The 22,318-nt window shown below is 44.9% G+C and overlaps 2 protein-coding genes across 5 annotated transcripts in view; one reads left to right on the forward strand and one right to left on the reverse strand.

Moving 5' to 3' along the window:
• Window positions 1-12,312, forward strand: part of LOC116853807 — a 54,558-nt gene extending 42,246 nt beyond the window's left edge. Inside the window, exon 4 of the mRNA XM_032835050.1 lies at window positions 12,204-12,312. Coding sequence (XP_032690941.1) covers window positions 12,204-12,312 — 109 coding nt within the window. The remainder of the gene's footprint in view (window positions 1-12,203) is intronic.
• LOC116852866 (zinc finger protein ZIC 4-like) overlaps window positions 9,780-22,318 on the reverse strand; it is a 37,570-nt gene continuing 25,031 nt past the window's right edge. The window contains exons 2-4 of one of the 4 annotated variants that reach the window (XR_004379866.1): window positions 15,625-15,794; window positions 12,903-13,557; window positions 9,780-11,860 (exon numbers count right to left, since the gene is read on the reverse strand). Coding sequence is in view for 2 of the 4 variants with exons in the window: in XM_032833617.1 (XP_032689508.1) it covers window positions 13,225-13,557; window positions 15,625-15,794 (503 nt within the window). In the remaining 2 variants the exon portion in view is untranslated. Of the gene's footprint in view, window positions 13,558-15,624; window positions 15,795-22,318 lie in introns of all 4 variants that reach the window. The other 3 variants (XR_004379867.1, XM_032833634.1, XM_032833617.1) reach the window with 3 other exon arrangements.

The raw sequence follows: 22,318 nt of genomic DNA on the forward strand, positions 1-22,318 counted from the left end.
GAGAGAGAGAGAGAGAGAGAGAGAGAGAGAGAGAGAGGGGGAGAGAAGGGAGGGAACTGCCGGAAAGCCGCTCGTTCGCAATTAACTGCGGGAAATGCTAATTCTGACCCATATAGCGCGTAAAAATGTCCGGCGAGCATGTGCAATACAGTCATCCGAGAAGCGCGTACGTTCTTAACCTGTTGGCCCCGCGAGTCGGCCACCTGCTCGGGGATTTCGTTTTGTTATCGGGCAACGCAACACCCGTTACGTCAGTTCGCACGTGTGCGCGCGCGACGACGACGACGACGACGGCGACGGGAAGGAGGCGCGGGAGGAGAAGGAGGACGCAATCCGGAAGAATAATCCGCGGTTTCGGCGATACGTGAGGAAGCACGCCGCGTCGCCGCGAAGAAGTCGTCGGTACCGCTTCTCGCCCGAACGACGGAAGGAAGTCGTATTTCAGGCACTTAACGACCGCCGCTATCTTTCCAGTAACGACGCGAGTTTCGTCATCGTGGTTTTTGAAACGGACGCGCGGGAGCTCCCGAATGCGCACATGAAAGACAATTTTTCCCCTCTGTCACTTTTTCGCAAACACGAATCGCTACTTTTATTTCCAAACGGGACTGAGCATTCTCTCTCTCTCTCTCTCTCTCTCTCTCTCTCTCTCTCTCTCTCTGTCTCTCGTAGGTCTGTACACTTGTTTGCGAAACGGTCTGTACGCATTTTTCTGATGAAGTTGGAAGAGCGCATCAAATGATCATTATTGCGAACCACTTAATGGGCTTTTGCGTAGTAATCGCTTTTGACAGGAATCAAAGTGACGGTGCAAAGCGCAAATATATCTCTTTTCTTATAGTCTTATCTGTTATAAGGGAATACGATTCTTCCAATGTGCAATTCTTATATAATAATACAATTCCCGTACCCGATAGTGACGTCGGATGTCTCCATACGTCGTCACTTTGGCTTCTGTCACAACGAATTGCCGCGCAGGCTCGTGAATAGCGGCTCACGATTGTGATCATTCGATGCGCTCTCAACTCCAACAAGAGAAATAAAACCGCGCTTAAACCGTTTCGTAAACGGGTGTACTTTGAGTTTGCGCTCAAGAAGTTCATCATTATTGGTAGTAGGTAGCCCTTACGTCACTCGCTTTATGCAACGCTCTCTCTCGCTCGAGAGAGTTGCGTCGTGAGTTTCGCTTAGAAGGCAATCGTAACAGACGCACCTTGCGCAATGCAATGCAATGCAACGCAGCGCAAGAGAGGGACACGATAGTATCCATCAAGGTGTCAGCTCGGCCTAGGTGTGCGTGCGCGCGTGTGTGTGTGTGAGTGGGTGGTTGGACTCAGCTGTTAGTACACCTGCCCGGAATGCGCGAGTGTGAGAGTCGCTACTTGCGCGAGCACCTTTGTACGCACTGTCTACGGCGACCCTGCATTTACATAGGCGGTTCGCGCCAACACAATGTAATTGTTACCTCATATTACTCGTTCCACCGTGCGTTTCGCCGCTCTCACTTTGACATCTCCCCTCTGCCCTTAATAAGGAAAGATATCTCTCGGTGTCCTTGGTATTATTTTATTTTAGTCTCTCTCGAGAGCTGCAACACACGCATACACGCACACGCATACATTGCGACAATCATGCCTACGCAATCGTCGATATCACCTCTGACACGACGCTGATGATAAATTATTAACGGTAGACGGTACAGCCGAGACAATATGGTCAATCATGCGATACCCTTTTCTCTTGTTACGTTAAACAAGACGAGCGCAGACGAGGAGATTGTCGATGATGATCCACTGGGTTTATCGTCTCCGCGTGTCCAGCCCGAGCCATTCATATTTTGCGTTTCAATTCCCACGTACGCGCAGCTTATTTGTATTCACGCTAAGCGACATCCTCTTAACGCTCTCGTTTAACGTATTCAGCATTCAATTATTGAGTTTAAGCTTGCCCGGGCCAACATTTTTGTTTAATCTTCGGAAACGTTGAAAGTTGTCCTTTTCGGACGTTACTTTATGATTATGACAGCGCATATAAGACGGGCACCACCAGCCCGTAAGACTGTAACAACGGGGATAAAAAACGGGTGGACATAAAGTAGGCAGTGGGAGACAAGGAACGATTTCCGAGTCCCGGTTTCTGCCTGCCGTGGCTCGCGTACGTGGAAACCCAGGCGATTAAAAAAATATGACGAGCATTCATTTCCACGATCATAAAATCATTAGCATAAGAATTCCTCTACCTGCTCTCTCTCTCCGGGACGGCCGGTGGTGAGGAGGCGCCTCCGGACACTCGATTTTCGTCGTGTTTTTAGTCGTCGTTCCGGGCTGATTTATAAACATATAATGTGACGAGGGTGTGGTCCCGCTACTACATAATGATAGGCCATCGTTAATTACGTTTGGTTAAGTCTTTTACGAGCGCTTCGGGCCGACAGCTCTCGCGGAGGGGTTGCGCGAAAATTCCTGTCCGCCGGGTCGCGTTGCGATAAATTAGCGAGAGGTTTAGAATGTTTGTCTCTTATCGAATTTCAGATAAAAGGGGGCCGAGTCTTTATCGTTCTCTAATAAGTATGATAATTGCCGAACGCTGCTCTCTTTCTTTCTCTCTCTCTCTCTCTCTTTCTCTCTTTCTCTTCCTCTCTCTCCTAACTCGATCCTAATAACACGCTCAATCAATCTCTTTTACAGGTCGGGTACTTTGTTCTCGGCTTGTGTCTCGAGGTGGATTTTGCCGAGATTTGTCTTTCCTTTTTAACGCGATCTCTCACTTGTTTCACATCCTCGATATCTTTTTTCTTACGCGTTGGTCGAACTGACTCGAATTTCTCTCATTCAAGTCGCACGATTGGAGGAAGGAAGATCGCTTTGTCACGGCGAGAGTGTAGCGTCGCTAAAACGGGAGCGTATTTGTTTCCGCCTTAATTAGGCATATTCGCGACAAAGTGAGAAACGTCCGGCGATTATTCCGCTGTACGATAAACCCGATTAACGGCCGAGCGTTTCGGCGTGAGAGCATTGTTCTTCCCTGGCCCGTAGGAATTCCTCGGCGTCTCGTAGACGCCTTTTTGTAAAAGGAGAAATGATAAAATATCCTCCGGCCCGCGCCTTTCTTTCGAGTCGTGTGGAGATCAAATACCGTGGCTAGACTCCCACAGTCTAAATGGTGAGGCGAGTTGAAATATCGCGCCAGGCCTCCCTATATGTTAATCTCCGCATTAGCATAATACCGTGATTCTTCAAGGATCATTTGGAAATGCAAATAAATAATTTATAATAATAAGAGCGGACGTCCTGTTGTGGCAGGCACACATTGATACGTCAGTGCCGTCTTCGCGCTGCGTTGGTTGTGTTGGTCAGGTCTCGATCGAGATATCCGGTCGTTCTCGCTTTTCACTATCAATAAAGGCCCGCGCGGGACGTATCGTCGGCGAAACGTGTCCCCGGAGTACGCGTCTGTACAAATTTTTCGAAAAATTAAGATTGCACTTATCGGCAGGATACACTCGCAGAAACAAGGACGAAAGTACTTTCTTCTCACGGAGAGTCACGCGTTATTCGCGAGGAAAAGGTACACGGATTTTACAATTCAAATCTAACGCGACGCGCGTGATAAGCGTGCGCGTCGTAATTAATGCGTAATGAGCGAGACAAAGTCGAGACGAAAGAAAATACGAGTGAACACGAGAGAGTCGGGCAGCAATCGGCCTAATAGGCATCGCCAGGCCCTCGCCTTCCGCAGCACGGCCGGGACGTACGCGGATCGACTTTATGATTTTCTGTGCCACGCCACCGGCCCCGTATCGGCCGTATCACGCTACTTTACGATCTCTAACCAGCCTCGAATTTACGCGGACGTTTATAACCGGGCCACGTGAATGGGTCGCGCGTTTCGGTTTCCACTCGAGTCGCGCGAGTCGAAAGCACGGCTTTTACAGGGCATAAATAAGGGTGCGCGCGTGTGCGCCTCGCCTCCGACGCGGAGGCGCAGGTGTGCCCGTGTGACGTTCTCCTGATGTGTTACGTGTTAATATACCGAAATGCGCCGTTCGCCGAATCCGGCTAGTCCTCGGCCGAACGGTGGTTCCAAGGGTATCAGAAAAAGGTACGATCCTCTCCCTCCCTCTCCCCCTCCCCCTCCGCCCTATCTCCTTCAGCTGGACCGGGGGATGACCGTTTTATGAAGTTATTACGGCGATCTTGTGTACAGTCATCGTGTCCGTCGTTGATCCGCTGTTGAATCGAAATCGCCTCGTTTCGCCTTTCTTCTTCTCTCTCTTCCATATGATTTTTTTTTTACACGGGTAAATAGGAAACGTGATTCAGCACTTGGCGATATGATGTGAAGAAAAGTTCGCCCGCGTAATACGAAAGTCTCGACACGTCTCCGTGGTAACGGGAGCGGGGAGGGGGGAGGTGCAAAATTCGGGCGTTCTCTACCGGTATATCCTTTATTAGCCTGTTATCCGGCAAGAATCGTCCGATGAGAATCTGAGGAGGGGGCGAGAGAAATGATAGTGGGAGCGTGCAAGCGACACGGAGAGGGTGGAGAAGGTAAAGCCGAAGGACAAGAGAGAGAGAGAGAGAGAGTTACCTACCCACGATGGTAACACAGTCGAGATAGTGGATATAAACGTGTGGAAGAGAGTGAGGAGGAGAGTGGAATCGGAGGAGCCGAGCAAGATGGTAGGCGACTAAGGACGAGGGGGGTACAGAGGGAGACGCGGTGACAAATGAGAGCGACTACAAATTGCGCTCTCCGGCTCTCGTTCTCATTCGATTCTCGTCTCGCCCTCTCTCTCTCTCTCTCTCTCTCGCTCTCTTCCTCCCTGTCTCCTCTTCCTCCTTGTCCTCGTCCTTCTCCTCCCTCCGCTTCTCATTCACCGGATCGGAGCGGACGGGTAAATGCTCGCTTGGCCCTCCTCTTTCGCGCCTCTTCCACTCGGGCTCCCTCCATATATTCTCCTTCGCGATAATACTTCACGTTCGGATAACGAAAAATATTCCCAGCGGGTTTGCGCGATTTCGATTACCGGTGATGACGAGAGCGATATACGACACACGCGGCAACGAGGGCAACGGTAGGGCGCGGGGGCTCGCCGGACTCTCTCGCCACCGAATGTCCTTCGTAATGATTCGCGTACTTCACCGTGCGTGAGCTACGAGAAAAGGTAAGGGAAACATTGTAAGAGGTCCCTGGTCGAGGAACCAGGCGGGGGAAATCTCGTCGGTGCATTCGCTCATCGAGCTTGTCGTACGAGATGTTCACCCCCGCGTGTCACCACGCTCACTTGGACGTACCTCGGGCGTCTCCCCAAGGATATATCAGCCGCGCCGGCCAAGAGGGAGACAAGACGCGCGCGCTCGCGCCCGGTCGGAATGCAGCAGTCGACCGCGACTTGTATTTACCCGGTGGAGACCGGGTACGACGGTGAGGCTGGAGGATGTTATATCGTGGCAGGGGCCAAAGAGTAGAGGAGGCTCGGTATTCCCGGTGAGCACTCGCGTCGTGCCTCGTTGCCGTTGTAATAACCCCCGTAGATCATGCCGGCACACGTACACGCCCACGTCGTGCCGGCCCGCACGGGTACCGGCGCGACCGGGCATTATTCATCGAACGGAGGTGCGCGGGACGACCGATCCGGCTCCGGAACGCACGACACACTTCCACGGAGCCAAGCAGCCCCCGCTCGACAGAAACCCCCCTTTGACAGCGATCACGCGCGGGTTACGACGGTATCGATATCTCTTCGCGCCAAAGTATCGATCATGTATCTTATCCCCTAGCGTGAACTCGTGAAAAGTTTCACGTGAAAATCTCCACACTTTCACGGAGCCAAGCAGCCCTCGTTCGACAGAAACTCGCCTTTGACAGCGATCGCGCGCGGGCTACGACGGTATCGATATCTCTTCGCGCCAAAGTATCGATCATGTATCTTATCCCCTAGCGTGAACTCGTGAAAAGTTTCACGTGAAAATCTCCACACTTTCACGGAGCCAAGCAGCCCTCGTTCGACAGAAACTCGCCTTTGACAGCGATCGCGCGCGGGCTACGACGGTATCGATATCTCTTCGCGCCAAAGTACCGATCATGTATCTCATCCCCTAGCGTGAACTCGTGAAAAGTGAAAAGTTTCACGTGAAAATCTTCACACTTCCACGGAGCCAAGCAGCCCTCGTTCGACAGAAACTCGCCTTTGACAGCGACCGCGCGTGGGCTACGACGGTATCGATATCTCTTCGCGCCAAAGTATCGATCATGTATCTTATCCTCTAGCGTGAACTCGTGAAAAGTGAAAAGTTCCACGTGAAAATCTCCACATTTCTATTATCCGGGGAGGCTGAAAGTCTCCACATAGAAATCTCTTAGCATCTTCCCAAGTGCAGGTTAGATTTCAATCAGAACGCCCAATTTTGTTCCGAAAATAGATTATCCCTCTGCGATAGCAATTGGGAGTCCCATTCTTGTTCCAAACGCGGATTCTCTGTTTAGAATCGGAACAGAAATCGCCATGCATCTGCGACGGAACCGACGCGTTTCGCGACATTTTGATCACGGCCGTGTCAAAGTTTACGGGCGATTCGTGGATTGCAATTCGCAATTGCAAATCGCGAGCGCGCGCGTGATATTGGGGGTTTCCCTGATGGGCAAAACGCTCTGTAATAAATCGCGTGTGATTTATTCAATGGCGTCGCGCGGAACTAGCAGTCCGATGGGGCCATTGAGCAACCGGTAACAGCCGATCGGCACTGGGAAGCGTGCCGCATAAATTCTTTCAGCGCGGAATCATCCGGAACTCCTATAACTCATCGATTGATCGTCGTTAGGAGTTCCCGGCGATCGCTCGATCGGTAACGAGCGAGAGTCCGATCTCGATTTACCGGTGTTGTCGCGCGCGTTCCTACCTCGGGTTTTTCAAAAGCCCTCGTCGTTGCTTTCCGCGCACGCGCGCTTGTTGCGCGTGATTTATCAATGGTTTTATGGAGGATTTACAACCCTGGACAGGACCGGTAATGGGAGCCAATCGGCTGAGCCTTTTAATCCTCTTACATCGTTTTACGCCGCTTCTCCTGCGGAAGTGCGCCGGCGAGCAGTGTCCACGAGCTGCGACTCGATGCCGCGATTCTTCCTCCAGTAATCGATTTTCACGCCTCCGGCGGCGAGAACGGCGTTGTATATTCTCGACGTAACTCACCGTCTCTCACGTAGCGATATATCTATCGCGAAAGCACGACAAAAATTCGTCCGTTCTCTCGCAGATCTCGCCGACTCGAGATGCTCGCGAGACACTCGTCGCCGCGAAGAAAACGGGCGTGTTCTCTGAATACCCTGGAGTTGAATCTCATTTAGAACGAGCGAAAAGTGGCAGCATTTTCACTCGGAACACGATGACGAAAATAAATTTTAACTCTCAAGCTTAGAGTAGATTTTGACTCTGACGGGAAAAATATCCGGAAGATAAAGAATATGTATTTGATGGGTACTAAAATATTTAAATTTAAACTCTTTTATTTAAATAAAATAGACAGTTGCTTTCATGAAAAGCTAAAGTTTAATATATGTTTTCTTATTTGAAAAATATTTTATATTAACTTAATCTTTTGGAGTACAGTGGTTTTATCGTGAAATCACATATTAAGGGGACTGGAGGGTCAGATTGCTTGAAAATCGTGCTTGTTTCACAATTTTTTATGACAAACTGAATAAATATGCGAAAATGAAATATGCGAAATGTATTTTGACATGTATTTATACAACATATAGAGAAAAGAAAAATATAATTTTGATGATCAAATACTCAATATAAGTGTATGGTACGTGTAGTTAAAATATATTTTGTTTTTCTTTTCAAGGTCGTCATTTTGCAGTAATATTTTGACTCTCGGTGGTTCAATTAAGCTGAATTTTAGGTAAGCTTGTCGTTATCGTATAAACTTGTGAAAATATTTAATTTTTAAATATTAATTTTTTTATTATAAAAGAATTGAAAATTTAATAATATCCCATTAAGATATTTGCAATTTTATTAACTTTTACTTAATTTCTATTATAGTGGTTCACACGATAACGATAAGCTTACGGAAATATTCCGTCCAAAATTCTTGATAAAACCACCTTAATTGTACCACCGAGAGTCAAGATGTTACTGCAAAATGACGACCTTGAAAAGAAAAACAAAATATATTTTAACTGCAAGTACCATACACTTATATCGAGTATTTGATCATCAAAATAATATTTTTCTTCTCTTTATATGTTGTATAAATACACGTCAAGGTAACACTTTCGCATATGCACTCAGTTTGTCATAAAAAATTGTGAAAGAACAAGCACGATTTTCAGGCAATCTGACCCCCTAATTTCAAAAGAAATTTCTCTTGAATCGTCATTCTGGATACGTGGACATTTTATCAGAGTTTCTTCGAGCGAAATTTCGCTTCGTAGAATTTGGAGAACATGAGGCTCGCTCTTTAATTATTCGGTTAATTGACAAATAATTAGTCGACAAATTCAATCGAAGCCGCTTTCCGCGCGGCTCGCACACCACGATACGCACGTGCGCGAGTCGCGCGGCACGCGACGCGCTTACGTGGGCGCTCATACGCGAGGAATGCGCGTTTCTTCATAAAGTCGGGATATGTATAATGTGTGCACACATGTATGTGTGTGCGCGTATACACACGGTGCCGGCAACAGCTCGCGTCTTTCGTGACCGTCGGACATTAATTATGTGCCGTGCCTTTTAATACGAATCTCGCCTTTATGAGGAGGGGAAGAAAAACGAAAGCGCAGGCCGGGCGACAAGACAAAAGCACGTACCTGGCGACGGAATTATATTTTCGCATCCGCGGCCTCTCTCCCGCCCTCCGCCGCCGTCTCTCCTTTGTCCCGTCGTCCGCTTTGATAACGTATTTTTATCTGTCTATGAGTTCTCCGATCGATCGAACAGAGGGCTCAGGCATACGATACGTACGTCCCCCGCGATCGGAATAAAACGTTCCCATATCTAACGCGCATCGCGCCGGATCAGCATATCCGAAAATCATCGATCATACAAATTCACGCAACGACACCTGGCCTAACCTCCCTCTCTCGGTCTCTCCCTCCCCCCTCTCTCTCTCTCTCTCTCTCTTCCTCCCGTATCGTCTCTCCTATCTCCGGTGATCTTCTCCGGAGCCCGTGTCATCTCAATCCTCCGCCTCGAAGAATTCCGGGGTCTCGTACGGTTCGGCTAATAAAATCATCTGCATCAGGCCTGGAAATTATCTGACGAATTCATCTGCTTATCGAGCAATAAAACGCCACGGTCGTCCTCCCGATGCCGATGCTATCTCCTCCACCTTTTCTCTTCTCTCTTCTTCTCGCGTAGGTGCCTAGACACATCGTGGCGCCATGCCAACCGAGCCATTCTTACATATATATATATATATATATATGTACATACATACATACATATACATATATTGCTCTTGCTCGCTTTTTTCCTTACCCGTTCAATACGCCGCACAGGACGCTCCCTTGCGTCCGAGCGCATCGGGCCCAGTTTAATAAGAATCTTATGCCAATTATACGATATTTATAATCCACTGAAAAAACGATCCCTGTAATCTCATCTAGGAATCTCGGAGCCCAGACACGAGCCCTCCGTCTGTCACGGATTACTCGTGCCTGCATGTGAGATGACGTGTATGCGTGTGAGATGAACTGTAAAAACCAAAATCACATATACAGAGGCAGGACGACGTAGGACTGTCGTGGCGAAAACGAATAAGAGGCCGCAATTCGAATATACCATCTTGTCAATATATTTCTGGTTTTTTTTTTTGCGAAACAGATACAATATCATACAATCGTGTTCGTGACGAGAGAAATCTCTCTATTTTTCTCTTCCTTCGTTTCTATCGTAAGCGTATACACAATAAAAATAATAATTATTACAAGAATGTTACATACGCTCCCTTATTTAGCGCTATTTATACGTACCGATCTCTAGACTTCTGTATTTACAAGATATCACACATAACAAAAATTGTTAATATCTTACATGGAACACCTACGTATGTCGTAATCTCCGCGCTCCGGCTACGTTTTGACTGTATGTACAATTTCATCGAGTCTCCCCTCTCAAAATACGTGTATCTCTCGTATTCACCAAAATAAATTCACGGACAAAGGACTCTTCTCACTTTACGTTTACACGTTTACGTATACGTAATTTAATTTTCCGCAGAGAGACTTTCGTCCCGCTAATACTACAGATGGTGCTCTACCATTGGACTCTAGTAGTAGGTGTACGTTGAACGCTTGTGGGAAATTGCTGATTTACAAACGAAGAGACGGGATTATGATTCGCATTAACAGTTGCTGATTAATAAATTGAGGCACGAGCGTGACTTGTATATTTTCGCAAATCTGCATTCCATTTACATTATCGTGTGTCACGTTTCGATCGTGTGATCGAATGCGCTGGTTGCGTTGTCTCTTTCTGGGGTCGATAGATTTAATCAATTAATCCTGGGATGTGGATTAGATTGCGTGATAGAATGTTGTGTATGTGTCATATAAAGCGGTGAACTCTCGCCACTTCTTTTGAGAAAGATATCTCTCGTGACACGAAAGAAATGACCAAATTAGTCGCGCCGGCTTATCACATTTCGAATGTGATACGATATCCATTGATTTGAAAAGGTTGTGTAACATTCAGTAGTATCGTAATCCGAAAACCACGAGTGATTTCAGCGTTAAGTGCGTGCGTATGTCGTACGTGAGATTGGGAAAGTTACATTAAAAGTTTTCATTGAAATCGCGTATTCCTGAAACGGAATTTATTTGCAGGAAATAAGCATACATAAAGAATGTATATATCGGGCATATTGCTGTTGCTGGAGAGGACGCGTTCAAACGTCATAAATAATATAATGTTAAATGTAAAATCTCGGAGTAACACAACAGAGAGCATATAATTTATTAAAATCTAAAAAATCTTTTACATATTTATACAAGGCACAACTGAAATCTACGTGATCAAACCTTAGAAACGCATTCTACTCGTTTGAAAGACGGGAAGACCTCACTTTTGAATAAAAAAAAAAACAGTTAAAATATCGGTAAAAGAATCGTCAAGAAAGATTTTCTCATTCTCAAGATGACTAGAATGCACCCCTAATCTTCGATTACCTGTTTCAGTTATACCCTCTATACAACACAAAAGTAATCTCTTCAGGTCGTTCAGTTACATTTCTCAGAAAGAAGATGTAACCCGTTCTTAAAAATAATCATAATTTTGTGATGGTATATAGAGCGAGGGTGTACGTTTAAAATTCTCAGTCTTTTAGGTTTCAGAATAGTACAATGGCTAATTCAATTTATTCCAACGTGTTATTTTATAGTTTATTATTTATCCTATCCAATACACACGTACTTCGTGCAGATCACAAGGAGCAATCGATGAGAAATTATTGCGATAAATTTCTAGGTTATGTTCTGAGCTGGACAAGAGCTGGAAACGCAGTTGAAGAGAGAGCGATATATCAAAGTGTCGCAGTTGCAGTTTTTGGATATCCTGTATAGAAAGAGAAAGCAAAAGTAAAAGACCTACGCGTGTTGTTCGTTTTTGTTGACGTACGCGACGCACAATAGCGATCATAACAGTCCTTCGACTGAGTGTCGGACGAGTCGGTCTGCGCGTCGCGTGTCGTTTTCTCATTAATTATTACCTTCAATTAGTCGTGGAGATAGAGTGCGTGACAAATGTTGCTTCAGAGTATTTTACGCGTGCGCGCGCGCGATCATTGTGCTGGAAGTACCGAGAGTAATGGCAGTATTCTGAAACTTTAGAGAGGATACTCTGCGAGAAAAGTACCTAAAAAGGAAAAGGAAAAGAAAATATTCATTCGCGGCGTAGATACTGATATATCTATTTAAGTCTTCTTAAATACGATAAATAAGTGCTTTCGCGAAAAGCAACGATTTTAAGAAATATATATATATATATATATATATATATATATATATATATATATATATATTTACATATTTCTTAATATAATATATATACATATTTCTTCATTTGAGAGCAATTTCTCCTCAATGAAAAAATATATAGATTAGTGGAAATGTAAGGAAATATTCGTAGAAACTTTCGTTATCGCGAATAACGTCTCTGTCCTTAAATTTTTAACCGAGAAAATTGTTTACTGTTCCAGATTTTCGGCACATTGCTCGCGGTCTCACGCAGCTCGCGGCAATGAAGCTCCGGGTGGACGAAGTGGCGGCACCGGAGGATCCGGTTCGGGCCGAGCAGGGTCGGTTTGAAGGTAGGTTCGCTCCCTACACGCTGCTTTTCTTAACTGTTAATATTTCAAGTGACTTTCTCAAGGGAAAGAAATCTTTTTTCCCGTTTAGGATTTATCGAATCTCTCACCACATGGCGCGCGGTGTAATCCCAGCGGATGCACGAAGAATTAACTAAGATTATTGTTTTGCTTTCTGCTTCAGATCTTGCTCGCGGTGCAACGTGACCGGCCCTGAGTTCCGGACAGTTCGGTGAGTGATTATTGGAAAAATGTATGGTGGTGGATTTCTATAATATTTTTCGCTGATGTCAATGCGCGCATATATTTTCCACTCTAATTAAGCTCCGCACTGCGCTATTGAACACGCGACAGTTCTGAGATATGCCTTTTTTTGTATTCTTCTCGATCAACTGCAATTTTTATTCTTTTCTTCGCTCTTAATCAGATACGTAAAACTCTGTTTCCTACCGTTTTGAAATAATTTCGCTACATGGGTGCGATAAACCGATTGATAAATAATTTCACGACTAAACGTTCATTCAACATATATTTTTTATACATCTGTAACATAAGGAAACACCTCATTACCTTGAATATTGTGAAACATACCGTTTTTAATACTTTTCTTCTTCTCCTCTCTTTCTCTCTCTTTCTCCCCGAGCGCGAGTTTCATTACAGGCGCGTTATACACGGTCGTACTTTTGAAACATCTCTCCGAAAAGAGAATTTTGATGAATTAATCGATCGTCATCCAAATTCCCGTTTGCCAAATCATATTCCATTTCACGGAAGCGATTCGTTTCACGTTGCCCGACACGGGAAGAGACTCTTGTAAAACTCGGACTTGTCCTCTACCTGCAATAGTCCGATTAATAAGAAATCTTATGCGAAGAACGCGGCACCAACCCGGGAGCCAAATCATGCAGCCCGATTAATAGGCGGTCGCTTGATGATGTAAGATTTGCGTAAAATGGCTGAGGTGGTGTGGTGGCGGCGGTCCAGGTAGAGGACTGTGTTGAGACGCCGTCGTCGGCGGTTGACAGACATACCAGTTGCCCAATTCCGCGCTACGGGCGGAAAGGTGACTCGTGGGTGGTACGTTGGTCGGCGTCGTCGTCGTCGGCGCTACCGGGACAACCGGTGGTGGTTGAGGCGATTCCGTATGGCCGGTCACGGACACGCTACCACCGCTGCTAGTGCTCTCGTCGCCGTCGCTATCGTATCCACCGCCAACTTTGCCCTCGTTCATCGATACGCCGTGTATCTGGAGAAAGAATAGCGAAAATTATTAGATAAAAAAGAACACACAAATAAATATAAATTTAATGATAGGAAAAAAAGGCTAATATGAGTTCAAGCACAATAGTTATAGTGCTGTAGTATCGAAATTAGTACTAAAACCTTCCTTATGTTAGGATATAAAGTCAAATTTATTTGACAAAGAATAAATAAATGATCAAACGTTTCGGTTCATCCATGAACCCTCCTCAGTGATATACACATAAAAATCTCAAGGATTGTACAAAACCACGAAATTCAGTCGATAGTACTCAGACTTGGTGAACAGGAAAAACGATGTTATTTTAATATTACGGTCGACAAAAGCGTGGAACCACGAAGAATTTCGTGGTTCTGTTCAATCCTTGAGATTTTTATGTATATATCACTGAAGAGGGTTCATGCATGAGCCGAAACGTTTGATCATTTATATATTCTTTGTCAAATAAATTACTTTATATCCTAACATAAGGAAGGTTTTACCAATTTCGATACTATAGCACTATAACTACTGTGCTTGAACTCATATTAGCCTTTTTTCTCTATCATTAAATAGCGAAAATGTCGATTAACCCTTTTGTAAGCCTGCTTTCCAGGCCGCGCACCGGAGAACGATTTGTTGAGTCAAATAAATGTTTCTTTGGAATAGTCCAAACAAATTATTTGGTTGACACAACAAAAACATTTCTTTGGAACTGAGCCGCAAATAAATATTTCTGTTGCGTCAAACAAAATTTTGTTCGATCAATAAAAAAATTCGTTTGAACTATTCCATAGAAGTGTTTATTTGATTCAATCAAATCATTTTCTCTGTGCGGTCACGGCAAAATATGCCACGACCGTTAAGGGTTGTCCCTTCGTCAACGCTTGCTCGTTTCGCAAATTATCGCAAGAGACACTTGGATATGAACTTGGAACTTGGACGTGATATGAACTTGGTTATATTACGTGTACCTACGATTTATTCGCGACAAGCATTTTTCTTGCAATCCTCTTTCCGTGAGATTACCGAGTCGAGATCGAGTAGATCAAAAAAAAAAGAGACAGAGAGATCAGCTTCATGCTTTTACCGCGAAAGCTTGGCCGAGAGTAACGAGAATCAAGGATCCCTTTCCATCTCTTTGGTTTCTCCTTCATAATTCAGTGAGCAAATCTCGACGACTGCCTTCCGCGAACTACGTCTGCGAAAAATCGCAGAGAGAAAATAAGAGAGAGAAAGAAAGAGAGAGAGAGAGATACAAAAAAGCATCCCTGTAAAGCTGACCTAATCTAGCCTATCACATATGTATCTCGGAAGTCGGGTTTTGGACGATTCTCTCTCCTTCTGTCTTTCCGCGCGTCAAGATAATTTCTTATTTAGATTCTGTGGTCGTTCGCGCGAAAAAATCACATTATTGTTTTGGGAATCACTTTCGTTCTTTTTTCTGTCTTCTTTTTTCAACGGTTTCTTCAATTGCTTGAACGTACACAAAAATGGAACAAAACTGAAGCTGGTACAAGTATAATTTGGTCAAGATTTTCGCGGTCGGTTAATGTTTAAGGAATCATGATTCAAATTTATAAATTTATACAAATTTTATCTCGAGCCACAATTCGCGGAATTAAAAAATTAAATCAAACGAGATAGACAATCTTCAAATAGAGTTCACTAGATGAAGCTATGCGCATTTTGAGTCTCAGTCCGCGTGACGCTGCTCTTCGAATGGTCATGCAGCAAATTTATGTCCTGCAATTTTCATAATTCGCACATTGAGAATAATTAGTCATCGCGATGAAAAGGCCGAAATAACAGGATTTGATTTTACATGCCTCGTTTTCAGAAGTCTTCCCGAAATCTTATAGCAAATAGTAGCGAAAAATTGATTTTTAACACGAGCGTAAAGAAATTTGCGTGCGTGGTGAAAGTTGCGCGTCTCGCAGATGGAACTTTTAAACTTACGCCACTTGCGACATAAGTGGCTCGGACGTGAACGACGGAATCGAATCGCTAGTAGTGCGCGCGCTCGTTTGCTCATCGAACTACGTTCATGATTAACTGGAACAGGGGACGCACCTTCATGTGCTTGCGCAGTGAGCTGGGATGAGTGTAGGACTTGTCACAGCCGTTTACTCGACAATTGTAAGGCTTGTCCGACGTGTGAACGTGGCTGTGCTTCTTACGATCGCTGCTGTTGGCGAATCGCCTGTCGCAGCCATTGTACTCGCATTTGAAGGGTTTCTCGCCTAGAACAGAAGAAAAACAACCGGGTTAATAGCATTCCAATTAGACGTGCAACTGTTAATAAATAATAAAAGAGATAGGCAAATTCGAATAAAAATGTCGATGAAGATGTTCCGAAGACGATAGAAATAATGCAGTCCCGTTTACGAATATGTCGGAACGTAATTTATAATCCTTCATTCTCTCTCCATCTTCTGCCTGAATATTACTTCAGAAAAAAGTGTGCTGTAAAATAACTATCGCGTTTGCTACAATACAAGGACATAGGAAATGCGAGGCGACTTAATTAAAAAAATAAAGGTTTAGATCTTTAAATAAGAATATTTAAATTTTCAATATAGAAAATATACAGAGTGTGAGAAAGTTCAGTAACTATTATCATTTGGAATATCTTTGAGGCAAAAACAAAATAGGTCTGCAGATCTTCAAAGTTGGTCTTAGAAGATAAAGTCTTATAGTGATAATACTTTCTTTCTAACAAGACCTACCCAAAACGTACACGAGTTCTTTCTATTTTGGCACAAATGTAGAAGTACAAAAAATATTTAGGTCATATTTTTTCATTTTGGCCCACTTTGAGTCTCACGAGCAGTTTATAGGTTTTTAATGTTCTCACTCTTATCATCATCAAATACAACGAAAATTCATAAGAAATAAAATTGAATACAAAATATACAAAATATACAAATATACAAAATATACAAAATATACAAAATATAGTTAAATAATTTTAACAAAATCAGCATAGCTGAGACACGAACTATTCTAAATTTCTTTAGCCGAAATTCCAACGAAAATATTTTAAATATGTGCTAAATTAATAAAAATTGGTTCGAATCTCGGCTAAACCGAAAAATCTGGCAATTTTAATTAAAATTTTAATAAAATCGGCATAACTGAGACACGAGCCATTCTAAATTTCTTTAACCGAGATTTCAATCGAAATATTTCAAATCTGTTTAAACATTTATCTCTTTTGTTTAAATATTTTATTATTTATTAAAATAATTTTATCTATTTGACTTCACATTCATAATCAGTAAACCAAAAACGCCTATATCTTGTATTCAATTTTATTTCTTATGCATTTTTGTTGCACTTGTTGTTGCACTATAAACTGTTCGTGAAACTCAAAGTGGAAAAATGGGAAAACACAAAATGAAAAAAAATATATTCTAAATATTTTTTATACTCCTACATTTGTGCCAAATTAGAAAGAAATCGGAGTGTAACTTTTGGATAGACTTGTAAGTAGAATAACTTTGAAAATCTGGAGATTGCAAGTTTTTTGTTTCTAAAATATTTCAGATGGCAAAAGTTATTGGCTTATTTTGTATATTCTATATTGAAAATCCAAAAATTGGTGTTAAAAGACCAAAACAGTAAGAACAGCCAGGATTTGTACGTTTGTTTTCAGACATTAGGGTACTTTTACTTTGCACTCTACATAGATGTTAGCAATTAAAAAGTGATTAAGCAAGCGTAACCGTCCGTATTGCGGAGAGTCTCGTCTCGATTCCCGGTATATCTTGATGAGCAGCGGCGGAACTCCTCTCGATGGCTCCTTCTGACTTAGGGTGCCGTAGGAAAAGAGAGATATCGAAAGATAAGGTCTCCTGCACACGAATGGCCGTCCCGTTGTCGGGGGGCGCAGCGAGACCGTGTGGCGTGACTCTTATTTATTTCCAGCGGAAGTTGACTGGAATATATTTTACCACGCGTCGGTCCGCACCCCCGCATTCTACTCCCTTTTTCCGGGGCTTCCTCCTGGCGCTCTCGAGAAGAGCGGAGACGCGCGAACAGGAAGCGCGAACTTGGCGGATTTTTTATGGGGAATATGGCGACCGACTGCGTTCTCGCCCTCGGACGAGGGGCGAGAATCGCGGCTGGAATTGGGAATACGTGTCGTTGAGACATATAAACTCGAGATGAGCGCTCTGAGGGAGGAACGGGAAAATATATATTTTATATGCATATACATCTCGGGAATATCGTGTCGCGTGTGACTTGAAGCGAGTAAAGTTCGCATAGATCCTCTTCCGTGGAAATTTTTGTGATGAGAAATCGCGTTGTGTTAAAGAACTAGACAAATTTTTATCGTTCCACAATCTAACGGAAAATTCAACGCACACTGAGAAGAAAGAATGGTTAATCTCATTGAGATTGTAATCATTTTCAGCACTTCAATCGCACTTTTATTTCTCTGAAAAGGCAATAGCCAATATGTGCAGCCAAGGTTAATATCGCGGCACTTACAAAAGCGGTTTTCTTGGTTATAATTATCTCACGGAACAATCATAGTTGTAAATGCTGAACTCTTCTCAGTGTACAGTAAAGGCTGACGAAGGAGTAGGCGGAATTACCGTGGAAGAAATTACTGGGGGAATAGATTGAGACTTGTCGACAAAGAGTTCCTAAACGAGCCATTTACTTCGCGACGAAGACGAGGCCGAAAAGCGCGAACACGAGCGCATCTGATCTTCGTTATTCCGCGACTCGCCTTCTGTTTCCGCGGGAGGGCCCATTAAGTTACGCGGCTACGTCGTTATTCATCTCACGTGTGAAAAACGCGATAAGATTACGCCGGCGGGAGTGACGTATCGTCGCGATACAGATTATATTCAAATCGTTCGGACACGTTGCCGACGGGCATCCGTGGTATGGGCGTCATAAGCGGGCGTCTTAAATATTTATGAAGCCGCGGAGATAGCGGTTCACGCACGACGTCACCTCTTATCTCTCTCACTCGGCGGCGCGGCTCTGTTTCACTTTCTTTATCCGCCAGTGGAAAGATCTCAATTGTTGAATTTTACGGACATTTACCTTATCTCGATTGCAAAGCGCGGACGTATGGTGTATACGCAACAAAACGAGCCCCGAAATATCGAGCTTTATGGCACACGAGATATTCGCGACGATGTGAATAATTATGCATCCATTTTTTTCCATTAATTATTACTTTCATGCATACAAATGCGTACAAATGGCCCTAGTCGCATCGATTCGCCCAACAAAATGTTTCCACAGTTAATTTTTATAAGAAGTGTGACACTGACTTTAATCTGGGCGGGCGCTGCAAAGAGTCTCTTGTTAAATTTAACAAATAGTTGAGACAAAAATTCCGTCTCGACATCTGTATCGACGAAACGCAAAAACATATACGATATCGCAGTGCTTGCTAGTCATTTGTGCGTCTCAGCTGATTCCTCGCATCTGGATAATTTTCACTACGGCCATTTTTTGCACGTATTTGCAAGAAATGTGCGGGCGATTTCGTGCAGCGACGACGATCGTCGCGGGCATCCACCACGTCTCAATCTATCCCCCTATTTCGCAAAAGAGTTGACTCGGTTTTGACTTTTTGTATGCGATCCTCCACCCATCGATTCACACCTTCTCGAGGGGTCCTCTCGAGCCGATCGAAAGGGGCACGTACGCTCGCTAGCAGCCAATGCGCCGCCGCCGTCGTCGTCTGGTTAGCCAACTCGCATAAAAGGAGCTCCTCGGCTGCCAAGGGGGGCCGTGACACTCCTTTCCAAAACAGGACGATTAATAACTTTTCAAATCTGTCCCCGGCAGGGTCGTGAGTCCGCTTCGGTAGCGCGCGCGTTGGCAAATAAATAGCAGATAAATAAAAGCGCGCGTCTCTCCTACGTCGTGCATTCTGTCGTGCGCGCGGGGTTGCGTGTGCAGATGGCAACAATATGCCGTGAAATATTGCCGGTGGTCGATGTGTGCAACCGCTACGACACGCACACAGACCGACACCGTGCGTGTATACGTGCGCGCCAGTCACCGCGAGCTTGTGGTGGTCGCGTAGTGTTTGCGTGAATACAGGGTGTCCCACAGGAACTCCATTTTAATTTCGACGGCGGGCCTCTCGATCGGCTTGAGGTCGTTAATTGACACATCGAGGCGTCGACAGAATTGCTTGACTTAGAAGCGAGAGGCTTTTGTCGAACGACATTTCGGTATTGCAACTGAATGGTACAGTCTGACTTCTTGCTGAAATCTCAGTGAGTTTTGCATGGAACTTGAATTGAAGATTCGATCATTGCGGTATTTAGTATTCAAGGTGAAGAGTTGCGGCAAATGATGCCAAGCTCGGGCTCGTCTGTCTGTCCGTCTGTCTGTCCGTCTGAAAGTCAATTCCAAGTTACGATGCGGGCTTCTGAAACAGCCTATAGACGACAATGCGAGGCTCTCTGTGCGTGCGCGTCGTATGTCGCCACGCACACGTGTGAGCTCCGCGTCTACACGTGGTCGCACACGCTCTCGCGATACGAATTCGTGTGTCCCGAGATACAACGCGTACACGCACGAGCGAAATCTGTGGCTACAGAAAGGTCGGACTGTGTCGGCCACCGCGTTCACATCCTCGGACACACATACCAACGCGAAACTTGAAATTCATGGTGCACCAGGTTATACCGTGGTATAGCACAGCCAAAGGGGAACCATCGCGGCAGTTCCCGAAGGGCAGTGTAGGCATCGTGTTATGACTTTCAGAATGGAGAGGCACAATGGCCCAGATCCACGCCGGATAAAATAGTTATTATAATCGTTTTGGCTACGGCTGAAATCGAAGAGCGATATACGCGTGAGCTCGCGCGCGTGTGTAGGTATTATCCGGCATCACGGAGGTAGAGCGGAGGTGCGCGCGCGCGAGTTCAATGGCTAGATTTAGACCGTGAGCCTGTAACGCCATACACATCGGGATAGCACCCAAATAGAGGAATGAACGAACGAACGAACGAGCGGATCACGAAATGTCGATTCTAATCTGTACGGATTCTCAAGATCGGACGGGCGGAATTAGAATTGCTCCCTAAGTATCTTACAGGAAAATTTCACTCGAAAGGTGGAGTTATCCGAGCGAGTGATTTCTCACTTACACTCAGAAAATGTTTCAGGTAGGATTCTGAGTGTCACAGTTATTTCTGCGAGATGAACTTTTACTCCACAAGTAAATATCCAAATATTTCGTTTCTCGGTCTATGCACACACGGTAATTGGTTATGACAGAGGCCGAACAGTGACAGCACAGAATGTGCTATTTGTGTGAAGTTTGGAAGGAGGAATTTATTTCAAATTAAGAGAACGTTACTTTGAGAAGTAATCTGTATGCATTTGTGTAATCGATTACTGCGCATACATGTCAGCAGTGACTTTCAGTTCTGACGACTCGAAGTGTTGCAACTTCATTCGATAAAAAGTGTTGCAAACCGTTTTGCAACCAAACGTACTCTCCACTGTCACGGAAACATATTCGCTCTGGTCGATTGAAACGTTCGCAGTTCGTATGCAGTCGGAATCCACTCTAAGCTTGAGTGAAACGTGTTCACTCTTGCGATTTCGAGTGGCAGTACTTTTTCGCCGTCACCTCGAATGAAAATACCGTCACTTTTCACTCGTTTTGAGCGAGATTCCACCCCAAGAAGTTTAGAATACATCCTGGTGCGTGGCATTTTATACATGATGATTTACTTCAACAGACTGACGTTACGACGGAGAAAATGGCGGCTCATTTAGACACGTTGACATGCTCTCCGCTGTTAATTGCCTTTCTCTCGAGCCTGGGAGGCGTCACTGAAACGCGTAGAATTTCATTAGAACTTCGGTCGGTAACCGAACTGCTGACCGTCATATGTCGCCTTCGGTCGGAAGTGAGCTCAACTCGGCGATGCGAAACCGGCGTGGAATTTTGCCGTTTCTACGCAGCGTCTTCAAGGAAAATTCGTTGAATCGAAGTTTCGAGAAAAAAATGGCCTGGCGGAAAACTCGAATGATATATAACGTGTCATTGTCCAGAATTCCGACCAGCCTCTTCCCTCGTTTTCTCATCGTTGCCTCTCTCGTGTGTATACGTGTCCCATAGGATAATAGATGATTTTTCGCGGCGATTGTGTTGGTGGAGGACACCAGTCTTGGGTTCACTGCGCATTGTTGCGAACTTGGCCGAATGGAGGAAGAGACCTAGCCCTCCCCGATCCTACGGGAAGCTCTTGCCCTTCCTTCGTCTTCCCGACCCATTCTCGCAGGTCTCTCGACTGGATAATTTTCTTGTTATACGTTCGGTATTAGCGGAGATCTCGGGGTCCCCGTGTCAAGTACACATATCGATTTCAAGCATCGCGATCACCCGTCCAGATACCGGAAAGTCGCGGCAGTCACCGTGACTCGGTCTCACCGTGAATTAGGATCAACCCCGGGCCCGTGCGAGCTCACAATCCTCATGTTTGGACATCAGTCGTTCGCGAGCGCGAAGTTCCAGTTGCTCCTTTTGATATTTGATCGACTTCGATGGTGGATTCGTCTTTGACGCGTTATCTAGACGCGAATGTTCACTTCCTCACTAGAGGAACTATCTGAGACTTGTTTTTCGCGACGATCCGCCCTTCATTTCCCGCCGTGCAATTTTCGTTCGTTCGCGAGCGCGAGATCCGAGATTGGTGATTTTTCCGCGTTAGATGGGGACCGGACGGAAGTGCGGGTGATAAACGTTGTGATTTAATGAGAGCCGGGG

Source organism: Odontomachus brunneus, unplaced genomic scaffold (assembly GCF_010583005.1).
Source record: "Odontomachus brunneus isolate Ranch 3 - 2012 unplaced genomic scaffold, Obru_v1 Obru_scaffold_006, whole genome shotgun sequence".
NCBI lineage: Eukaryota > Metazoa > Arthropoda > Insecta > Hymenoptera > Formicidae > Odontomachus > Odontomachus brunneus.